This window comes from Ammospiza caudacuta, chromosome 19 (assembly GCF_027887145.1).
Source record: "Ammospiza caudacuta isolate bAmmCau1 chromosome 19, bAmmCau1.pri, whole genome shotgun sequence".
In the NCBI taxonomy this organism is placed as follows: Eukaryota; Metazoa; Chordata; class Aves; order Passeriformes; family Passerellidae; genus Ammospiza; species Ammospiza caudacuta.
This window is the reverse complement of record NC_080611.1, coordinates 10,682,183-10,703,709: the sequence shown is the minus strand read 5'-3', so window position 1 is coordinate 10,703,709 and position 21,527 is coordinate 10,682,183. Positions and strand designations below refer to the sequence as shown.

General features: G+C 43.4%; 1 protein-coding gene across 1 annotated transcript in view; it reads left to right on the top strand.

Annotated features, from left to right (window-relative positions):
• The first annotated feature begins 1,205 nt into the window (after positions 1–1,205).
• LOC131566301 (ATP-binding cassette sub-family A member 9-like) overlaps positions 1,206–21,527 on the top strand; it is a 31,448-nt gene continuing 11,126 nt past the window's right edge. The window contains exons 1-22 of the mRNA XM_058817538.1: positions 1,206–1,404; positions 4,471–4,583; positions 6,104–6,314; positions 7,195–7,353; positions 7,891–7,991; positions 8,551–8,774; positions 9,894–10,032; positions 10,473–10,658; positions 11,214–11,346; positions 11,747–11,912; positions 12,569–12,627; positions 13,582–13,692; positions 14,088–14,263; positions 14,579–14,698; positions 15,831–15,969; positions 16,528–16,618; positions 17,169–17,308; positions 17,727–17,846; positions 18,435–18,594; positions 18,831–18,997; positions 19,417–19,544; positions 20,219–20,356. Coding sequence (XP_058673521.1) covers positions 1,386–1,404; positions 4,471–4,583; positions 6,104–6,314; positions 7,195–7,353; positions 7,891–7,991; positions 8,551–8,774; positions 9,894–10,032; positions 10,473–10,658; positions 11,214–11,346; positions 11,747–11,912; positions 12,569–12,627; positions 13,582–13,692; positions 14,088–14,263; positions 14,579–14,698; positions 15,831–15,969; positions 16,528–16,618; positions 17,169–17,308; positions 17,727–17,846; positions 18,435–18,594; positions 18,831–18,997; positions 19,417–19,544; positions 20,219–20,356 — 3,000 coding nt within the window. The 5' untranslated portion in view covers positions 1,206–1,385. The remainder of the gene's footprint in view (positions 1,405–4,470; positions 4,584–6,103; positions 6,315–7,194; positions 7,354–7,890; positions 7,992–8,550; positions 8,775–9,893; positions 10,033–10,472; positions 10,659–11,213; positions 11,347–11,746; positions 11,913–12,568; positions 12,628–13,581; positions 13,693–14,087; positions 14,264–14,578; positions 14,699–15,830; positions 15,970–16,527; positions 16,619–17,168; positions 17,309–17,726; positions 17,847–18,434; positions 18,595–18,830; positions 18,998–19,416; positions 19,545–20,218; positions 20,357–21,527) is intronic.

Here is a 21,527-nt window from a genome sequence, read left to right as displayed (position 1 = left end):
CAGAGGAAGGAGCATTTGCTGAGCCAGGCTCTGGGCACGATGGGGACAAGGCAGCAGAGTTTGTTCTCTGGAGAAGCTGGGCTGGAGACCCCCTGAGTCCCCTTCTCAGAAATCCTCTGGAGCATCTGCTTGGGGGACTTAACTGATCAGAAAAAATATCAGCAGATATTAAAATATAATTTTATTTTTTAATTTTAATATATTTTTATTTTTAGTGTTATTTATTATTATTACTTTTATAACTTTTTCTATATAAATTATATAAATTTTATATATAAATTTATATATTTTGGCCATGTATTTTATGCATAAATTACATACATTTTGCCACCTATCTCAGGAGTGAAGGTTCACCCCATCCCAGGCCACCCCAGCTCTGCTGGGAACATCTGCAAGGGTTGAGTGCAACCCTCCAAAGCGGGCTGTAAACACGCCCAGGCTCAGGGCCAGCTGGTTGTAGGTGCTGTTCCAAGGCTGGGTCATCCCTGCAGCAGTTTTGGGAGAGTTTGGATCATCCCTGCAGAAATTTTGGGAGAGTTTGGATCATCCCTGTAGAAATTTTGGGAGAGTTTGGATCATCCCTGCAGCAGTTTTGGGAGAGTTTGGATCATCCCTGTAGAAGTTTTGGGAGAGTTTGGACCATCCCTGCAGCAGTTTTGGGAGAGTTTGGATCATTCCTGCAGAAGTTTTGGGACAGCTTGCATCATCCCTGCAGAAATTTTGGGAGAGTTTGGATCATCCCTGCAGCAGTTTTGGGAGAGTTTGGATAATCCCTGCAGCAGTTTTGTGAGGGTTTGGATCATCCCTGCAGCAGTTTTGGGAGAGTTTGGATAATCCCTGCAGCAGTTTTGTGAGGGTTTGGATCATCCCTGCAGCAGTTTTGGGAGAGTTTGGATCATCCCTGCAGAAGTTTTGGGAGAGTTTGGATCATCCCTGCAGAAATTTTGGGAGGGTTTGGATCATCCCTGCAGCAGTTTTGGGAGAGTTTGGATCATCCCTGCAGAAGTTTTTGGGAGAGTTTGGATCATCCCTGCAGCAGTTTTGGGAGGGTTTGGATCATCCCTGCAGCAGTTTTGGGAGGGTTTGGATCATCCCTGCAGCAGTTTTGGGAGAGTTTGGATCATCCCTGCAGAAATTTTGGGAGGGTTTGGATCATCCCTGCAGCAGTTTTGGGAGGGTTTGGATCATCCCTGCAGCAGTTTTGGGAGGGTTTGGATCATCCCTGCAGCAGTTTTGGGAGAGTTTGGATCATCCCTGCAGAAGTTTTTGGGAGGGTTTGCCCGGGTGACGTCAGCCTGGAGAGGGGCAAGGCCACCGGGCTGAGCCTCCCTGGGGCTGAAAAGGGACCAGAGCAGCCCCAGCACCCCAGAGCTGCAGGAGACCCCATGGAAAACACACCAGCAGGTAAGCAGCCACAGATCTCTGCTTTTATCAAGGGGAAAATTAATTTAGAAGTAGGGATGGGATAAATTCTCCATGCAGGGTTTGTGTTTTCGTGAGGGGATGATGAGTTTTTCCTAACTGGTGCTTTATGATGCTTCCTTCCAGCTCTGTTTTCTGGTGGACTACAAGTTCACAACAAAGTGTTTTACAGGAAAAGGAGCAAAAATATTCAGCTTTTCTAGGGGTGTGTGGGTTTTGGTTCTCCCTGTGGCTGCAGGTTGAGCACTGGGTGATGATCCCTCCCTTTGCTCTCCTCCTCTTGCCCTGCTGCCACTAAAGGCATCTAAAAATACAAAACCCCAAAATTTCACTTCTCTGTATGAGCTGAAGTGTTGATCTTTGACTAAGGGCAGGCTTAGAGTTGTTATTTTCAAGTTGAGAGCAGGAAAAAAACAACCTGTTCCAGTCTGAGTTGGAGCCAGTGCAAATCTGTCTCAGATTTATCAGATGCAAACACAAAAACCTGCCAGAACTGGCAAAGAGGAGGGGATGGGGAGTGCTCTGCACTCTCCACGTGCAGGGATTCATCCTTGGCTCTGGGAAAGCCACTGGATCCTCTGGGAGGTGTGAGATGCACCATGGATTTCTCCCTTTGAACTCAAAACTGACAGGTTGCTGCCTGAAGAGCAGCTTGATTTTAGGAGCTAAAATCATAAAATCCAGCAATGCTTTGGGTTGGAAGGGACCTTTAAAAGTCTCCCAGTCCAATGAGCGGGACATCTTCAAACAGACCTCAAAAAGTTAAATTTATAGAGGAAAGCAGTGTGAAGAGGTGCCAAAGAGGAATTCCCTGGGATAGTAAATAAAGGGATTATATGGGATGTGCCTTCCTGGGACAGCTTCTGGTAGAGCAGAGCTGCATGCAGGATCCAGGAAAAGTTATTGCAACACCTTGGCAGGGATTTCCTGGAGAGCAGGAAGTCTGGATGCACTTAATGAGCCCCTGGAGACATCCAGCCTTACAAGTGATGCTCTTAATGGGATTAAAGTTTCCCAAACATCACTGCCTCCAGTTTCTGATGTGTTTATTTTGCCTTCTGCATCTGAGGCCACACAGAGGATTCTCTCTTGGCTGTATTTTTTACCTTTTTGATAATTATTTAATAAATTAATTAGATACCTAATTTAAAGTTAATGATAGCTAATATTTATTAGTTTTCTAACTGGAAATTAAATTCCACAGCCTTTGTAGGCAGCATCACTTTTTTGAATTCCTGGCTTCATATTTGGCTCCCAGTGGTATTTGCTCCTTACTCCACGGGCAAAAAGTAAATTAAAACTGGTAGAAATTTGGTTAAAATTGTCTAAAACGTTTTAGATTTGCTCCATCATTTTAAAATGATTTGTTGTGACTGCAGATATTCCGTGCATCCTTTAAAGGCCATCATGTTTTCCTTGTTATCCAAACACCACCGCACTTTGTTTACTACCCAAACATCCTGGGCTGCTTTCAGCTCATGACTGAAATCAAGACTTAAGCAAAAAAAAAAAAAAAAAAAAAGAAAAAATAAGTGACACTTCCTAGAAATCTCTTCCTATTTACCTTTAACTTTTAGTGCAGGCAGTAGGGTGGAATGGAGGGAGGAAGTTTGGGAAGGGAAAGAGAGATAAGATAAGGAAAGCCCTGTGATAACCGGGATCTTGGATCCCTTGCCCCTGTAGTACACAAATATTTAATTGTTCCAAAAAACAAGCAGTGAAAGAAACAGAGCAGTGGAACCATTTATTAACTCCAGCTGCCCAATCCATGAAATCAGGAATGCTGTCCAAGGGGAATGGAGACTCTGCCTTTGAGGTTGCTTTGATTTTGTGTTTTTATGATTTTGGGTTTCAGCCGTTTGAAAGGATTAAACCACAAAAACATGTTGGGAGGTTCCCTGCCCTGCTCCCCTGGGAAAGGGGTGAAACCCATCACTCTGAACTTGCTCCTGTTCTTGCTGCTTTGCCACAGGATTAAATCTGGAGCTGAAATAAATATCCCAAAGAAATACTCCCTGCTCAGCATTCAGGGGGATATTGAGCACATGGGTGTTCTAATCCTGCCCTGCTCTAAGTGCATTAAAGTTCCTTAATATCTGGGTGAAAACAGAACAAACTGGTCTCTTAGCAGCCTGGTGAAGGCAGGCCGTGGCAGCCTCAGTTTTGCGTTATTTTTAGCCTCTGTCCAGTGTTTGTAACGAGATTCTGGGTCTGGTTCAGAACCCAGGGCACGTGAGCAGTGCTCTGCCAGCAAACCACATCTTTGAGGCCAGACACAAATTCACTTCCTACAGTGAAACGTGGAAAGTGAGCGGTTGTCTGTTCCACAAAGCCTCTTTGGGATGAGGAAGGATGAATCTGGGTGAGGAAGGATGCATTTGGGTGAGGAAGGATGAATTTCGGAGGAGGAAGGATGAGCTTGGGTAAGGAAGGATGAGTTTGAATGAGAAAGGATGAATTTGGGTGAGGAAGGATGAGTCTGGATAAGGAAGGATGAACCTGGATGAGGAAGGATGAATTTCAGATGAGGAAGGATGAATCTGGGTGAGGAAGGATGAACCTGGATGAGGAAGGATGAATTTCAGATGAGGAAGGATGAACCTGGATGAGGAAGGATGAATCTGGGTGAGGAAGGATGAATCTGGGTGAGGAAGGATGAATTTGAGTGAGGAAGGGTGAATTTGGATGAGAAAGGATGAACCTGGATGAGGAAGGATAAGTTTGGATGAGAAAGGACAAATTTGGGTGAGGAAGGATGAACCTGGGTGAGGAAGGATGAACCTGGATGAGGAAGGAGAATTTGGGGGAGGAAGGATGAGTTTGGGTGAGGAAGGATGAACCTGTGCATGTGGAAGAGGCAGCTCAGAGTCCAGCCCAGCTATCTGTTCCCTTGCATGATCTTGGCCTATTTCCTTTCAATTTTAGTTATCCAAAGTTAAGGAGACAACTTTTCCCCCCTTGGCATGTTGTTTGCTTCCTCTGAAGTGCTATTTAATTCCCAGTGTCCTGTTTTGCTCTAAATTACATCATTTTCTTTCCCCATCTTAGCTGGAAAAATGCAGGGGGCATCCAAGAAAGCCTCACAAATATTGCAGCAAACCTGCGCTCTCCTGTGGAAAAATATCCTTCTGGTGTGGAGGATGAAGACAAAAAGTTTCCAGGCAAGTGTCAGCTCCTTCAAAGGGACATCAGGATTTCTAGTACCAAGTATTTTCACATTGCACTGTTTGTGTGTGAGGGGATGTGAGAAGGCTCAGCTGGGAAATGTCAGCAGTTCCTTCTTCCTGTGACACTGCAGCTCTGCCTCGTGACAGAGCTGGCTGCTGCCTCTTGCTTGTTGATCCTGCCCTGTGCACAGGAACACAATGTCCAATTCATGGCCCCAGTGTCAAATTATCCACAGGCCTCGCTGGCTCCGCGACTAACACAGCGTGTTTTCCATCTGAGGCCTTGCTGGGAGGCAAACCCACCACACCTGTAGCACAGCTCTCCCTCCTGCACAGGCAAAGGCTGAGCTGGGCTGGGCAGGGGGGTCAGAGCTGGGTTGGAAGGGTCCCGCAGGAGCCTCCCCAGTGCCTCAGAGTGGATGCTGAAAACATAGGCAAGATTGAGGGAATAAAAGTGGGCATTTATTGCAGGCCTTCAGTAAATACATCTTGTGCCTCTGAGGGGTACACCCAAGATGGACAATGTCACAAGTTTTTCAGAAAATTATAAATTTGGTCCATTTACATATCAGGGGTTAATCCTCCAATTACAGCTTCAGATACTCCAAATTCCACCCCCCCAGTTCACTGTTATTTATATCTCCCCAGGCCTGAGGCAGTGAGGTGTCCTTAATTCCCAGGCCTGGAGAGGAATTTTTTTGTCTGGATAACATGGGAGAAAGCACCTGTGGAGTTTTAGAGTGATACCCTAAAGGAGTGGATCTGAAAAATAGAAAAGCTAAATCCTAAGGCACCAGCACTTCCCTGGGCTCCCCTCACCTTTTCCCTTCCCTTCCCTTCCCTTCCCTTCCCTTCCCTTCCCTTCCCTTCCCTTCCCTTCCCTTCCCTTCCCTTCCCTTCCCTTCCCTTCCCTTCCCTTCCCTTCCCTTCCCTTCCCTTCCCTTCCCTTCCCTTCCCTTCCCTTCCCTTCCCTTCCCTTCCCTTCCCTTCCCTTCCCTTCCCTTCCCTCTCCTTCCTTCTGTCAGGAAGATTCATCCACAAACACCAGAGGTTTCTGTCCAAAAGGAGACAGAGGAGTCCTAGAACTTTATTCCAATGAAGGCAGAGGCCATGGGACAACCCCTGGGGTCTCTCCAACTTTTGGAGGATGCAGCCTCCTTTTTATCCCAATTTCCCAGCCACATTTCCCCTCTCTCTTTTGGCTGACATACTTGAGAGGTACAGACTTCTCAAAACACCTGGTACCAAAGATTCCCCTCTAATGTACAACCCTCCCTTTTAATTTCTAATTCTTACGGAATGTAGGGGTTTTTCATCCCCATTGTTTCTTTCATCTTTCAATACCCAGTTCCATTCATCAGCAAACCCGAAGTTCATTTGTAAAAGCAAACATCTTTTTCCATTAATCAATCAGTGGAGCCCTTCCCGTTGTTTGTTTATCTCCCAGTGCTGGTTTTATCCACAGCTGGTTCGTAAAGACAACTCTGCCATTGCTCTCACTTCCTCCCCCGCAGGAGTGGGTGGCCTCGTTGGTTTTCCTGTACATCCTGAGGGACTCTGCGGGGCTCATCATGTACTACCCCACCCAGGAGTTCCCCTACAGGGCGCTGGGGCGCCTGGACGAGCCGGCCTTCAACGCCTCGGGGGTCACCCTCCTGTTCACCCCTGCCACCAACAGCACCCGCGGCATCATGGCCAAAGTGGCCTCCAGCTCAGCACTGAGGGGTAAAAACGTTTTAATCCACGTTCCTGCAGGGGCTCAAGGGACCTGACCCACCCTCGTGGTGGGGAGGGGCAAGAGCATTTGTCCCATGTAGATTTTTGAGGGGAAAAAATGATGGTGATGCCCATTTCCATTGTTGTTTGAATATTCAGACAACAGCTGTGTGATGGTGTTCACAGGGGTCTGAGGAAGAGGGGAGAGACGAGGATCTGACTCCATGTTTCAGGAGGCTTGATTTATTATTTTATTTTATATATTACATTAAAACTATACTAAAAGAATAGAAGAAAGGATTTCATCAGAAGGCTTGAAAGGATTATTATTTATTATTTTATTATTACTTTATTATATTTTATATATATATTATTATATATTTTGTATATAATATATATAAATATATATAATATAAAAATAGATATAAATATATATTATTTATATATTATTATATATTTTAGATATTAGATATTTTATAATATATATTTATTATTATTATTTTATTTTATATGTTATATTATTTTGTTATATGTATTATATTAAAACTATACTAAAAGAATAGAAGAAAGGATTTCATCAGAAGGCTGGCTAAGAATAGCAAAAGAAAGAATGATAACAAAGGTTTGTGTCTGTTTGTGGACAGAGAGTCCAAGCCAGCTGGCCATTACTTAGAAACACCCACATGAGACCAATCCCAGATGCACCTGTTGCATTCCACAGTAGCAGATAATCATTGTTTACATTTTGTTCCTGAGGCCTCTCAGCTTCTCAGGAGAAAAAAAAATCCTAAGGAAAGGATTTTTCATAAAATGTGTCTGTGACAAGTTGTGCTGGTTTTATTTATTTTTTTTCTTTTTTTTCAATATTAATTATTTATTCTAATGGCAGGTATAATCCTAGAAGAAGTGGAAAATGAGGCAAAAATGGAAGAAAAAGGACTTTTGGAGGAGGAAACCATTGGTGTTGTTTTTAAGGATGACTTCTCCTACACACTCAGATTTCAAATGGGCAAAACAACGTTTCCAAATGAAGACTTTGAGCACATAGGTAACAAAATAAATGAAACCCCAGGCTTTGATTTTGCATTAAAAACTGTTCAGCTGGATATTTCTGTGCTGCTGTGCCACCTCAGAGGGATGGAGGCTGCATGCGCCAAACGGTTCGAGAAAGAATGAGTTAAAATTTGGGGGTTTGTGTCTGTAAAAGGAAAAAATATCAGAGAAAAAAAGGTGTAAGAACATTAATGTCATCCATGGTCACAGAGTCAGAAAAGCCCAGAATGGTTTGGGGTGGAAGGGAGGTCAGAGATCACCCAGCACCTTTTTGCCCCTCTCCCTTTTGTACCTTAACACATCAAATCATGCCTGGAAAATGAGAATTATGTGTGCATTACTGTCCCTGGCCAGAGATTTAACACATTAAAAGATAAAAGGCTGAGTTAACACAAATCTTGATTTCCTCACATTTAGATGAAACTCATTTTCAACCCCACATGTCACCCACAAGTATTTACATGAACATGTATATGGAAATGTATTGATAAATATTGATTAATTATTTTTTTAAAATTTGTTTCCCCCACAGAAACCTGCTGGGATTTTTCAGCAAGGCACTGCAAAGTCCCTCTGTACTGGTACGGGGGGTTCCTCTCAGTGCAGTCCAGCATTGATGCAGCAGTCATAGAAGTAAGTGTGCTCATGGTGGAATTTGCTGTTCTTCCCACAGCTCTGTGTAAACTTAAAACCCAAACTCATTAAACCAAAAACAGAGGGGAATAAAACCCCAGAACCATGAAAACCACCAAGCCAGTTCATTTTTCCAGCCCTAGAAGTGTCCAAGCCCATGTTGGACAAGGCTTGAAGCACCCTGGGACAGTGGAAGGGGTCCCTGCCCATGGAAGGGGTGGAAAAGGGGGATATTTGGGGTCCCTTCCAACCCAAACCATTCTGGGATCCTGTGATGCTCTGATTTTCTGTGGTCATCAACTTCTTAAATAATTTGGGTAATTAAAAATTAAAAAGAATAACAGATCATTCTCATGGCTCGAGGCAGTGAATGGAACAAGGCTTTAATAATGTTTATTGCAAATCAGCACAAAAATACACTTATTACTAGTTACTTGCTTATAAACATAACCCTATTATTGACAAACAAATAATTTTAATGCTTGTAACTCCCTGTTTGTTCTGATGCTGGCTATTTCATTGCAAAACCGAAATGAATTTAACTTCTGATTTCTTTTAGATGAAAACCAAGCACTCTGTGCGGAGAGAAATGGAGTCAATTACTGGAGTTCACCTGCAAACTGTGATGAAACCTCTGTTTAAACTGGATTACCTCTGGTTCATCATCTGTGCTGTGCTGAGCTACTGCCCATACATGCACTTCTTGTCAGTGAAGGTTCTCAAGGAGAAGAAGAGGCTGAAGGTATTGATGAGAGCCATGGGCCTGCAGGATGTTTCCTTCTGGTAAGCCTCAGAAATCAATCAATCAATCAATCAATCAATCAATGTGTAATCACAGGGATTATTTTATCAATTTGTAATTACAGGAATTATCAATGCGTAATTACAGGGATCATTTCATCAATATGTAATTACAGGAATTATCAATGTGTAATTACAGGGATTATTTTATCAATGCGTAATTACAGGGATCATTTTATCAAGTGTGCGGAGCAGCCTGCTTTGGTGGGAGGTAGCCCTGTCCATGGCAGGGTTGGAATTAGGGGATTTTTGAGGTGTCTGAACCATTCCGGGGTTCTTTTTGTTGGGGAAACCTCTGTTTCCAAGCCTGTTGCTCTGAGACAGGTTTTTTGCAGTTCTTTTCTTGCTTTTCTCCTTCCCAAAAAGGAGTAGGAGCCCTCCTGGTGGAGCAGGGGTGTGTGCAGCAGGGTTCAGGGTGTGGAGGGGGTTTTGCCTCCAAAAAATGGGTGGAACTCACAGAAACAACAAAATCTGGAGCAAGCCCCAAATTCCTGATACCAAAAATTTCCCTCAAATGTATAACCCTCCCTTTTAATTTTTAATTCTTATGGAATTTAGGGGTTTTTCTCCCTCATTGTTTCTTTCATCTTTCAATGCCTGATTCCATTTATCAGCAAACCTGAAGCAGAGGAGGGATGCTGGGTCTACCCCAACAGGTTTCCTAACCCATCTGGGCATGAATATTTCCCATCACTGGGAAAGTACAGGGATGGAAGGTCCTGGCTGCACATTCTCTGTGTCCCCTTGAGCTGCAGAGATCTGGGCACGTGCCAGGCCTGGATTTGTGGAAGAATTTTTCCCTGAGCAGTAACCAAGCACTGAACAGCGCTCAGAGAGGAGTTTCCCTCACTGGAGATCCTCCAGACCCGCCTGGACACATTTCTGTGCCTTGCTGTGCTCTGGGATGTCCCTTTTTGAGCAGAGACATTGACCCTCCCTGTCCCTCCCGCTCTGACCCTTCCTGTGCCTCTCTGATATTTGCACCTGCCTGGAAACTGGAAATGGTTGGAAATACAAAATATTTGAATTCAAACCACTTTGGCTACGTCATGGCAGTGTTGTTATCCTCAGGGGGAGAAATAACTGTGCCTTCCCTTGCAGGTTATCCTGGAGTTTGCTGTACACTGTGTACGTCTCCATCACAGCCAGCCTGCTGACCTGGGTCACCCTGAGTGAAGTTTATAATCACAGAAGCTTCTTGGAACTGTACTTTTTTTATTTCTTTTATGGCATGGCATGTGTAAGTTTGCTTTTGTATTCTTATATGATGCACCTTTTTTTTTAATTTTTCCTAATTAAAATATCTGCAGAGATTTTTCAGGCTAGTATTATATGAGACGATAACAAAAATACTCTGCTGTGATTTATTGTTATTTTTTATAGCCTGAGTTATAGGTTATTTTTTGTGTATTTTTTATACCATTATATTTTGGGAGATTCTGACTCAAAATCAGAGTAAAGAGAGGTGCTAAAATGAGGCTAGGAGAGATTTGTCTTATAAACCTTATAAACTTTATAAACCTGCCCTAAATCTCAGAGCTGCTAGACAAAGCCTTGTGCATCTGGAGGGAACAACTGAAACCCAGCAGGGTCTCTAATTTTGCTCCTCTTTTCATGTTGTTTTATTTTTAATTGCAGCAGAAATGCATCCTGCTAACTACTGGTTTTTCTCTGCTGCAGATTCACTTCACTTTCCTGCTCAGCTCGTTGCTAAAGCAGCCAAACATTTCCAGTTTTGTGGGATTTCTCCTCCACATCCTCTTTGGGGCACTGGGCTTTTTGACACTGTTTGAAAAACTGCCACGAGCTTTGGAATGGATTTTAAACCTCTTCAGTCCTTTTGCCTTCACAGCTGGCCTTGCAAAGGTATGTCCATAATAAAACCTGTGCATCTCAAGAGCTCAGCCCCCAAAATTCTGACAGAGAGCAGCAAAATCCACGATTTGCATCACCAGAACAACCCAGTCACTCCCCCTCTGCTTTTAAAAGAAAATTTGGCTCAAAAAAAAATCTGAAAAAAAATCTAAAAAAAATCTAAAAAATCTGTGTTAAATCATAAAGACGGTTGGACACTTAAGTGCATCATGAATTTTACTGCAACAGATTTAAATCTATGAAATGAGCAGTGGGATGTGGCTGGTGGGTACCAAGGGCTGCAGGAACTGAGGGCTGGAAGTGCTGCCTTTGCAAACAGCACTCTGCAACTTCTGCATCGTGTGAAATTCAGCTTACTGAGGCATTTCTGGTGCTTGTGGTCAGAATAAAACCTTTCCCTCCTTGGAAACAGCGTCGTGGTCACGAGTGAATTGGTTTTGAGTGAAAATGGCTGTGATGACACAGCAGTAGCTCGCACAAAGTATTTCTGTCTGAAGGAAATGTGGAATCTGAATTTTGCTTTTTTTGCTTTTTTTCCTCCCCTAGATGGTAAAACTAGAAAAATATGGACCAGCATCTAGCCCAGAGCTGTACCCTTTTTACAACCTGTACCTCATCCTGAGCCTTGACAGTGTCTTGTATTTCCTGCTGGCCATCTACTTTGATAAGGTGTTGCCTGGTGAGTGAAAGTGTGAGGGGAAAAATGAAAAATTCATTGCTTTTTCTTCTATAATCCCCTGATTTGTAGGGATAAAGTTACCCAAGGGGTGGTGAGAGGAGGGAAAACTGCAACCCTGCAGTGAGACCCTGCTCCTACAGCCCTGACCACTGGGGTTGGAAGGGTGTTGTAGGGCTTGCTCTGATTTTTTGGGACCAAAGAGGTTGTGAATGGGATCTTGGCTGTGATTATTCCCCATCAGATATGGAAAATTTAAATTGCAGAGTTTATAAATTCTTTCACTGTGCTGGAAGTTCATGTTCTGCACTACCGGGGGAGCGGTGGCTGGGCTGGGCATTTATCGGAGCTGACAGATGGAGGTTTGGGGGTTGATATTTCCCCTTCTCTGCCTCTGATTCAGGCAAACACGGGGTCCCACATCCCCCTGCCTTCTTCCTGAGACCCTCCTACTGGCTGGGGGGCAGCAGAGGGGCCGTGGGAGTGAGAGCTGGCAGCAGCCACGACCCCGTTCTGGGCGGCGATGCCGAGCCGATGCCGCCGGGCTTCGATGGCAAGGAGGCCATCAGGTAAGGGACAACCAAAATACAGCTCTGTGTGGGTTGTTTGGCTCTAGAGAGCACAGCCACGCTGCACTGGTGGGCGTGAGGCTGGCAGCTGGCGTTGTGGATGAGATTAATGCAGATGTGTGAAGGGCAGGGGCTGTTTGGTGTTTTGTCCCGCTCCGGAGCTGGATTTGAACATTTATTGGATGTGGGGCATCCTCCAACTCCCTGCCCTGCACTTCCCTCTCAGCAGTGAGTCTGTTCCCGTTCCCCAGCATCTTCACGAGAGTGTGCTGCAGGAAATGCTGCCCTGTCCATCCTTGCAGGGCTGGGTGGGTTCATGGCTGGTGCTGCCTTCTGCTTGTTACCAGAACCTGCCAAAACAACAGCCAGGTCATCACTCCTAATTAAATATCCATGTTTATATCCTCCTCCTTTGCTCACTAAATGTTCCTCAAGTTTGGCTTTGAAGCCTTTCAAACAGCTTTTAGAAAAGCACAGCTAATCCTGCTTTAAAGGTACCAGAAATGAATTCCATCAAGGGATTCCTTCTGCAGGACCAGTTGGAGGAGGAGGTTGGGAAATATTCACCCCAAAAGTTTTCAAAATTTAATTTGAGGCAGAGGAAACAACCCCCAAATTGTGATTCAATAAGTAATGGCTTGCTTACTTTTCTTTAGGCTAAACAATATTAAAAAAGTATACAAGAAGAACAGCAAGAGCACCGAAGCTTTAAAGGGTAAGGAGAGGCTTTGTAATTATTTTATCAATTTTTCACTAGATAAGAACCCAAAATGTTTTCAAATGTACTGGCTGTACTGAGATCTGCCTCTGGGCCTGTTAAATTATATTGTGCAATGGTTATTTCTGCTGGGGTAAATTACTGACAAATTTCTACCAGGTCGTTATCTCCCTGTTCCCTCCAGGAAAAAAAATCACTGTTTATTATTTTTTGCAACAGCAGAAATCTCCTTAAAAGCTGTGTTTTTGCAGCGATGAACCACTCTAGAAATCCCCTCTCAAACCTCCCTTTCAAAATGCAAACTATTTTGGGCAAACTTGGGATTTTATGCCCAAATCTGCTGCCCCTGCCTGAGCTGTGCTCTCCAAGCACTTGCCAATGCAAATATTTGACACGGCCATGGTAAAGTCATGGGATATTTTTAAAATGCCTTTGTTTAACAAGAAGTCCAAGTGAAAATATCAAAAACGAAAAATACAAAAATATTAAAAAGATCAATATGGCCTCAAAGGTATATATTGAGTGGAAAAAACCAAACACAACCTGAACAACCCACAGAACGAAAAAGTATTTAATAAAAAAAGAAAACGAGGGAGAAAAGTCTGGCTGCTTTGAAATATGTCTTGAAATCTCACATCTTGGAAGAGCTCTGGGCTCTTCTCTTCCTGAGGACTCTGAGCCACACTAAAATAAAATGTTATGAACCTTGTAGAAAACTGAAGCCAAAATTCATTAAATAACGAAGATAATACATTTATTCCCTCAGTTCAATCAAGATATAATTCCTTACTAAGTTTAGGCTTAACTCCTGAAGGACCAGCCTGTGCTTTTGGATCTGATTTTGCTGCTCAGCTTCTAAAAAATGTCACTTCTGTCCCCTGTGGCAAGGGCTACAGATCCGAGTGCACTTCTCACACACTTCCATCTACTGTTGTCCTGTTTTTATTCCAGGTTTGTCCTTAAATGTATATGAAGGGCAGATCACTGCCCTGCTGGGTCACAGTGGATCTGGGAAAACTGCTCTGTTAAATGTGCTCAGTGGATTTTCCAAGCCTTCAGCAGGTGAGATGGTGGGCCTGGATGCTGAGTTGTTGGTTTTTTCAAGTGTAAGGGTAAAATAAGCAAAAAACCTCCAAGTTTTCCCTCAGTGATTCTTGCTGAGTTGTTTTCAGTGCAGATTTCTCCTTCAGCACGAGCTCCAGGGATAATGGATCCCTCATGTGAGCACCATGGTCATTTCTCCATCTGGTGCTTTCCATGAGCTGCACACCTATAGGAAATATGGTTTTATTTGTAAAGGAGGGCTTTTGGTGCTCTGAAATATTTTTTAAAGGTATTAAATCTTTGAGCTATCTGGTTATTTTGCTTTTTTGTTTCTTGAATTTTTAATTTAACACTTGGGAAGCATCCATGGTGCTGGAATTAATGTCAAGTATTTCATTCACCCCCCTGTGCAGGTTCTGCAGTGATCTACAACTACAATGCTTCCGAAGTGTGGAATATGGAAGGAATGCAGGAAAGGGTTGGGGTTTGCCCCCAAATTAATTTGCATTTTGAAGCCTTAACAGCAAAGGAAAACCTGAGAATTTTTGCTCACATCAAGGGGATTCAGTGGAAGGAAGTAGATGAAGAGGTTGGTATGTGCTTCTGAGCCACTGACTCCTCTTTTATGGCATCTTGGGCACTTTGTGCTTTATTTATAAAATATGATCACCTGCATCTTGTTGTGTGAAATGAGAACAAACCTGATTTAGTGCCAAAGTGGTTTTCCAGTTCTTTCTTGTCCTCATGTCACTAATTAAAACTCAGACTTGTCTTATTAATCTCCGAGCAAAGCCATTAATAAGAGTAAGTAAGTTTGAAATCTTGAAGTTGTAATGCTTGTAGCCATTTAGAAATTCAAAGCAGTGCCCTGGAAATGTGACTCTTGTCTTTGTGTGTCCCCAAGGTGCAGAAAGTTCTCGTCATGATGGACCTCAGTGACGTTCAGGATGTTTGTGCTGAAGCCCTGAGTGGGGGACAAAAACGAAAATTGTCTCTTGGAATTGCAATTTTAGGAAATCCCCAGGTAGGGACGGGGTGTGTTTATGCACACACAACATGTGCTGTTTTGGGACATAGCTTTGCATTTTGACTTGGCACAGAGACTGTTGTGGTTTTCCCCTGCCGCTCCAGGCTGCTAATTCACTTACTGGAAGGACTGGGGAGTCTGGTTCAATCAGAGCCATATTTTTAATTAGAAGGGTGGTAATACTGCAGCAGGAGAAGGAGCAATAAAAACGAGCCATACTTGAGGGTACATTCTCTTTTCTGAGCGAGGCCATCAAATCAGGAAACCAAGTGATGCAGGTGTGGAACTGAGCCATGTGAGCACGGCTGGTGTTAAAGTCGAGATGGACACAATATAAAGCAACACACTCCATTTTCAGAAGCCTTCCAACCTTTTTTATCCTATAATGCATGATTTTTATACATTCTTACAACGTTCATAAGTTGACACTTTACTCATTGATCAGGAAAGACAAACAAAGGGCCCATTGGAAGAGACAGTTGCAGGTTTCACATATTTCTCCTTCTTTCTTTCTTGGTTTCTATGTCAAAAACCTTGGTAGGAAATTTTTTCAGGGGTAAACATGGATCCTCTTATCAAACTCCTCTCTGGCTCACAGAAGTCACTGTAAAACTTGTAGCGTGGGATAATAATTAGCATTGACTCCATGATTCTCAGAAGGCTGATCAATCACTTTATTACAATATTCTATAGTACAGAATTATTATACTATTCTATAGCGTAGAATAGTGATATATATATCACTTTATTACACTAGTCTATCGCTTTATTATACTATTCTATCACTTTATTATACTCTTCTATTCTTCTCTTCTTATTAAGAAACCTATTACTTTTATGAACAGTTATAATACAGGTTGACCTAATTGGTCCTTTACTAAAACCACCATCACCATTGGCCAGTTAAGAAACCACTCTTTGGTGAACAGACATCCATAACACATTCCACAGGTGCAGCAAGTGCAGATGAGAATTGTTCATCACTCTTTCCTCTGATCTCCTCACAGCCCTCCCCAGGACGATGCCTGGGAACGTTGTGTTTCTCTCTGTGGCCAGAGAGCTGCTGCCACACCAAACCTCTTGCCCGGGCTGGGTTGTGGGGGGTTCTGAGCAGGTTTGTGCTTTGCAGGTGCTGCTCCTGGACGAGCCCACGGCGGGGCTGGATCCCTGCTCCAGGCACCACGTCTGGAGCCTGCTGCGGGAGCGCCGCGCCGGCCGCGTCACCCTCGTGGCCACCCAGTCCATGGAGGAGGCAGACACTCAGGCTGGTGAGCCCAGGCTGGCACCTTGGGGTGCACACCAGGGGTTTCCAGCCCCACTGTGGCACTGCTGGATGTGTTTTATGCGACAGTGACCACCCGAGCTGAGCTTGGCAAGGGTTAAATCTGGGTGTCCCTCCAAGTCTTCATCATGCTCATCTCTAGGATAAAGCAATCTTTGCTTGTGCTCCTCTCTAGGATAAAGCACTTCCACATTATCTGGCTTCGTGTCTATGTCAGCAAAACTCAGTTTATTTTCCATAATTTTCCTTTATTTTTATTGCACTTGCCGCTATTCCCATTTCTGTATCATTCCTGTGCTGTGTGGGAAATGCTCCAAAAACCCACAAGAATGCAGAACTAAAATAATTAACCGTGATGTTGAGAAGAAAGGCATTGGTTTAAAAATATTTAAAAAAAAAAAAAAAAAGACCTTCAGGGCTGGCCTGGCTTTACTCCTCTCAATTTATTATTAAAATCTCTGCTGAGTTCAGAAGGAGCAGAATGAGGTCAGTCTGCTGCACTCTTGTAAATCCCCCTAAATCCTTTGCATTCCCTCCTCCTTAGATCGAAAAGCCTTCCTCTCCTGTGGGAGATTACAGAGTGTTGGCTCATCTCTCTACTTGAAGAGAAAGTGGGGAATTGGCTATCACTTAAGGTAAAACCTTTTGTTTTGGTCATCAGTCTTTTTGTGAAAAGCTTCTCATTCTCATATTTTCTTGTAGAGTCTGTGTTTTTGTAGAGTTTATCTGGACAGTAATAAATTCCTGACAATTCATTTCAGAAGAGCTTTAAGGCTGCCAAAATATCCCTGTTTTGGACAACAAGCTGCTGAACTCAACCCTGAAAGCTCTGAGCACGCAGCTAAAATGACTTTGCAGTGAAAGAGACCAGAGTGAGGTGATCTGGGTGCCAGAGTGATGTTCAATGGCTTTGCTGCAAAGTTGTTTTTCTTCTTAGGAGTTTGATTCCCGAGTTCTTGGTTTAGCAGCATTGTCCAGGATCATAATTCTTACCCTGAATCATTTTGTGCATGCATGGCAAAACCAGGGCACTGCAGATGCTGTAAAAATTCCCACTGAAGTTCCACCCAGTTTTGGAGGTTTCCCTATGGGAGAATCACCACTGGCTCTGCACTCCAACCAGATGAGACACAGATTTTTTATTTCTTATTTAACATTATCACAAATGGTTTTTTTTTTTAACAGGATGCACATAAATGACCTGTGTGACCCAGAGCTTGTGTCATCCGTGGTCAGACAGTACATCCCTGATGCTGTGCTCAAGGGACAGAAGAGGGATCAGCTGTGTTTTAGGCTGCCTCTGGAAAACACTGACAGCTTCCCAGGTGAGAAACCTGCCCCTGTGCTAGGGTTGTAAAGGGAGACCCACTGGTGGGAAAAATCAGAATTACTGTGAAGGGAATAATTATATTCCTTGGTCCATAATGTGTGGTATTAGGAAGATGCATAAATTTCTGTTATATGGAGAGCCTTCAGTGCACATACTAATATTAATAATGAAGATGAATAAAAGAAAATCCACCAACTAATCTACAAACTAAAATCCACTGACCCTCTTCTGTTTTCATGGTCCATGTAAACCAAAACCACTGAATTTTCCACTAGTTACCTCTAAAGTACACAATAAATTAGTGATGACTTTTAGGTCACATGGATTAACGACATGAATGCTGAAACATCCAGTGTTAATTGGCTGAGTTTGTTAATTAACATTGGCTGAGTCTGGTTGTTTCTCCTGTGCAGATCTGTTCAGCCACCTGGAGAGCAGCCTCCTGCAGGGGGTGGTGAGTTATGAGGTGACCAGGACAACCCTGGAAGATGTTTTCCTGAAGCTGCAGGGTGAGGAGGCCGTCGACCCCGAAGGTAAAGATTTCACTCCCTTCTGCAAGCATGCTATCCCTAAAGTTCCATCCAAATGTGTGCTTTAATTGAATATTTAATCAATTTCTGCTAAATGGGAATATTGATAGGCCAAGAGTGGCTTAGTTGTGTCCCACTTGCCTTCAGTGGGGAACATCATCTTGGAGAAGCCCAAATGATTCTGTCTTGGCTTCCCAAAGGGCTTCAAGCATGAGAATTAAGGCTCATGTTGGAAAGATATTTATTTACCTTTGAAGGGCTGTACAGCCCAGAGCAGGAGGTGGGAAGGGATAAAGTTTGCAGAAGGCACTTCCCAAGGCCAGTGAAGATCTGGGATGTGTTCCCACACCAGCCAGTCTGAATTCACCCATATAAATTCTATTCTGGATGAGTTATGGCCCTTTTTCTCTGCACTTCTAACTCTTCTCTCACTAAAAAAAAAAAAAAAAAAAAAAAAAAAAAAAAAAAAAAAAAAAAAAAAATCAAAGCGTCCCTCTGTTCAGAGCAGAAGATCCCTGATGATTGCTGGGGATTAAAAGGTGTCCTTGGAAGGCTCTTTGTGGGTAATGGCATTTCGTGGTGAACACACAGGGGATGGAGACCTCGAGGAGAGGGAGCAGAACCTCCCGTGGCTCTCCAAGCAGGGGCTCCTGGCCATGAGTGGGATGATGCTCTGGAGGCAGCAGGTGTGTGCTGTGCTGAGGATTCACCTGCTCAGGCTCAAGCACGATGGAAAATTCCTCAGGGGCATGTAAGTACAGAAGCTCCCACCTGCCCTGGAGCAGCTCAAGAGGGGTTTAAATGCTGCTGGAGATGTTTGGAAGCAGAGAATTAGGTGGGAAATGTTTCAAAGCTGCAAAAACAGGGGCAGTCTGGACTTAGCAGGAGAACTCTGGCTTGCTTAAGTTTTAAATTTCCCCATAAATCACACAATTACTTCTTAGTGGATTTCCCCTGGCCTCACTTATGGTCTGTTTTTCCATCTAGATTGCTGTTATTTGGAATATTTGTCCTTCCACCACTGATGGTTTTAATGCTGTTTCATCTGTGGCACACCGCCAGCAGCTGGGAAATCTCATCTAGCCAGTATTTTCTTCCCACAAAAGAGAAAATTCAAAATAGGTCTACAAACCTCCTCATCTTCAATGACACAGGTGAGGAACAACATGTGAGGCTGACTCACTTTCTGCATCAATGTGAATTTTATTATAATTGACAGAGCAACCTTGCAAAAGCCACAGATATAAGAAGGAATGTGCATTGAGAGGTGTTTTATTTTGAGCAAAAGCAAATGCAGTTCTAGTGATGATATATATAATATGTAAAAGAGTAATGAACCAGGAAATCTTTAAAAAAGAGCAATAAATAAACTAAGTTTGAAACTATATTTTGTTTAACCAGTTGAAATAAATAGAAAAGATACACACAATATGTGTTTGCTTAGAATTTCAATATTTGGGTTTTTTAACATAACTCTGCTTTGCAAGTAAGAACGTGTTTATATGAAACTGTTTCTATTTAAAGAAAAAAATCCCTTTAATGACTCTAATTTCTGTCCTTGACTTGATTTCAGGATCAGAAATCGAGGATTTCATTGCTGCTTTGAAGATTCAAAACATAACCCCAGAAATAGCCTTGGAGAAAAACATCACAAGCCTTCCAAATTATAATGGAGCTATAAAAATATCCCTGGAAGGCAAGGTGAGGGATATTTTTTTTTCCTTCTTTCATCCTGCACATCAATAGGATTTCCTGAGAAGTATTTAAATGAGAGAAATAAACCCACCTGTGGTTGTCATGTTTTCTGGAAAAATCCCCTTGCCCAGGGTTTTTCTCCTGGGTAGCTGAGAAGCCTCAGAGAAAAAGGAAAACAATTCTTATCTCATTTGCTTCTCCTGTGTTTTGCTGGTTTGGAATGTGTTTGGAGATTGTTTACCCATGGCTGATTGTTTCATTGGAGTTGAAACACTGAGTTGTTTTCACACTTTGGCCAATAAGGGCCAAGTTGTGTCGGGGCTCTGGAAAGAGTCACGAGTTTTTATTATTATCTTTTTAGCCTTCTGTAAGTATCCTTTCTGTATTCATTAGTGTAATGTAATATAATGTAATATAATGTAATGTAATATAATATATAATATAATATAATATAATGTCATATAATATATAATGCCATATAATGCCATATAATATAATATAATATAATATAATATAATATAATATAATAGCCTTCTGAGCACATAGAGTCAGATTCATCATTCCTCCCATTGTCTGGGAACCCCCCACCAGAAAAGGGAGAATATTTTTTTGGCGTGATAAGGAGTTTCAGTAGTGCTGCTCACACCTCTCAGGGACATTTTTTATTTTGACGCCTTCAGAGCCGCCAGTTCACAGTGATGTGCAGCCCGGAGCCCATCAACTGCTTCCCTGTGCTGGTGAACATCCTCAGCAACTCCTTCCTGCGGCTCTTCAACTCCACCGCGCGCCTCCGCGTCTGGAGCCAGCTCTTCTACACGGTCAGGGTCCCCGTCCCTGCGGGGCCAGCATTGCCCGGAGGGGTGGGGGCTGCACAGCCTGGGGGCTGGGGGAGCAGCTCCCAAGGGCTGAGGGCAGTGGTGCCACTGCTGCTGGTGCCTGGGGGTGTTTAGTGACGCTGGCTGGGGGCTCTGTGCAAACCACAAATGGGATGGGACTGCTGGGAACACGCCTTGAGCTGGTTTATTTTCCAGCGTCATTCTCATTACATGGTTATGACAATGGGAAGATGCCACCAGCTCACATCTCAGGCAGCAGACTAAGAATTTAATGTTACAACTCACTTTATAAGCTTTTTTGGCCAATCACACAAAGCAAAAGCACATTGACAGTAGTTCTATCCAACCACTGTGAGCGCACGTACCTTTAGTTAAAACAATTCTTGCTTATTTCAAATACAATACCTGCTTGTAAGCCTTAAAACACAATGCACAGAGCTCCATTATTAAGCTTCAGCCTCCCTAATATCTTGCGTTAATACACAGACCATTGTTCTATTTGTCTTTGCTTTTCTACAGTTTAAATAATTTTTCTGCTCACCTAAGTCATAGCTGCTGCTTAGCTCTTAACTACAATTAGAGCTAAGCTTTTGCAGCTTTACCAAAACCCTCTAATTTTGTAGATTCCCACATGTAATGGTGATTTTCCCAATGGTTCTGTGGGGTTTTGGTACCATAAGGAATTTATGCTGTTTGGAGAGGATTGGGATTGTTCTTGGAGAAGTTGCAGGGTGATGTAATTGTGGCCTTCCAGTCCCTGAAGGAAAGATGGAGAGAGGCTGTTTACAAGGGCCTGGAGTGACAGGCCAAAGGGGAATGTCTTCCCACTGACCTGGATTGGTTCAGATTGGATTTAGGAGGAGATTGTTCCCTGGGAGGGTGGGCAGGCCCTGGCACAGGGTGCCCAGAGCAGCTGTGGCTGCCCCTGGATCCCTGGAGGTGTCCAAGGCCAGGCTGGACAGGGCTTGGAGCCACCTGGAATAGTGGAAGGTGTCCCTGCCCACAGCAGGGGTGAAATGAGATGATCTTTAAGGTCCTGTCCAGCCAGGGGTGCTGGGAATTCAACAATGATCATTGCAAACCCCACCTTTCCTCAGCAACAATAAGCTGGTCTTCATCCTCAACAATTTACAATAATCCAAATTATTTCTGC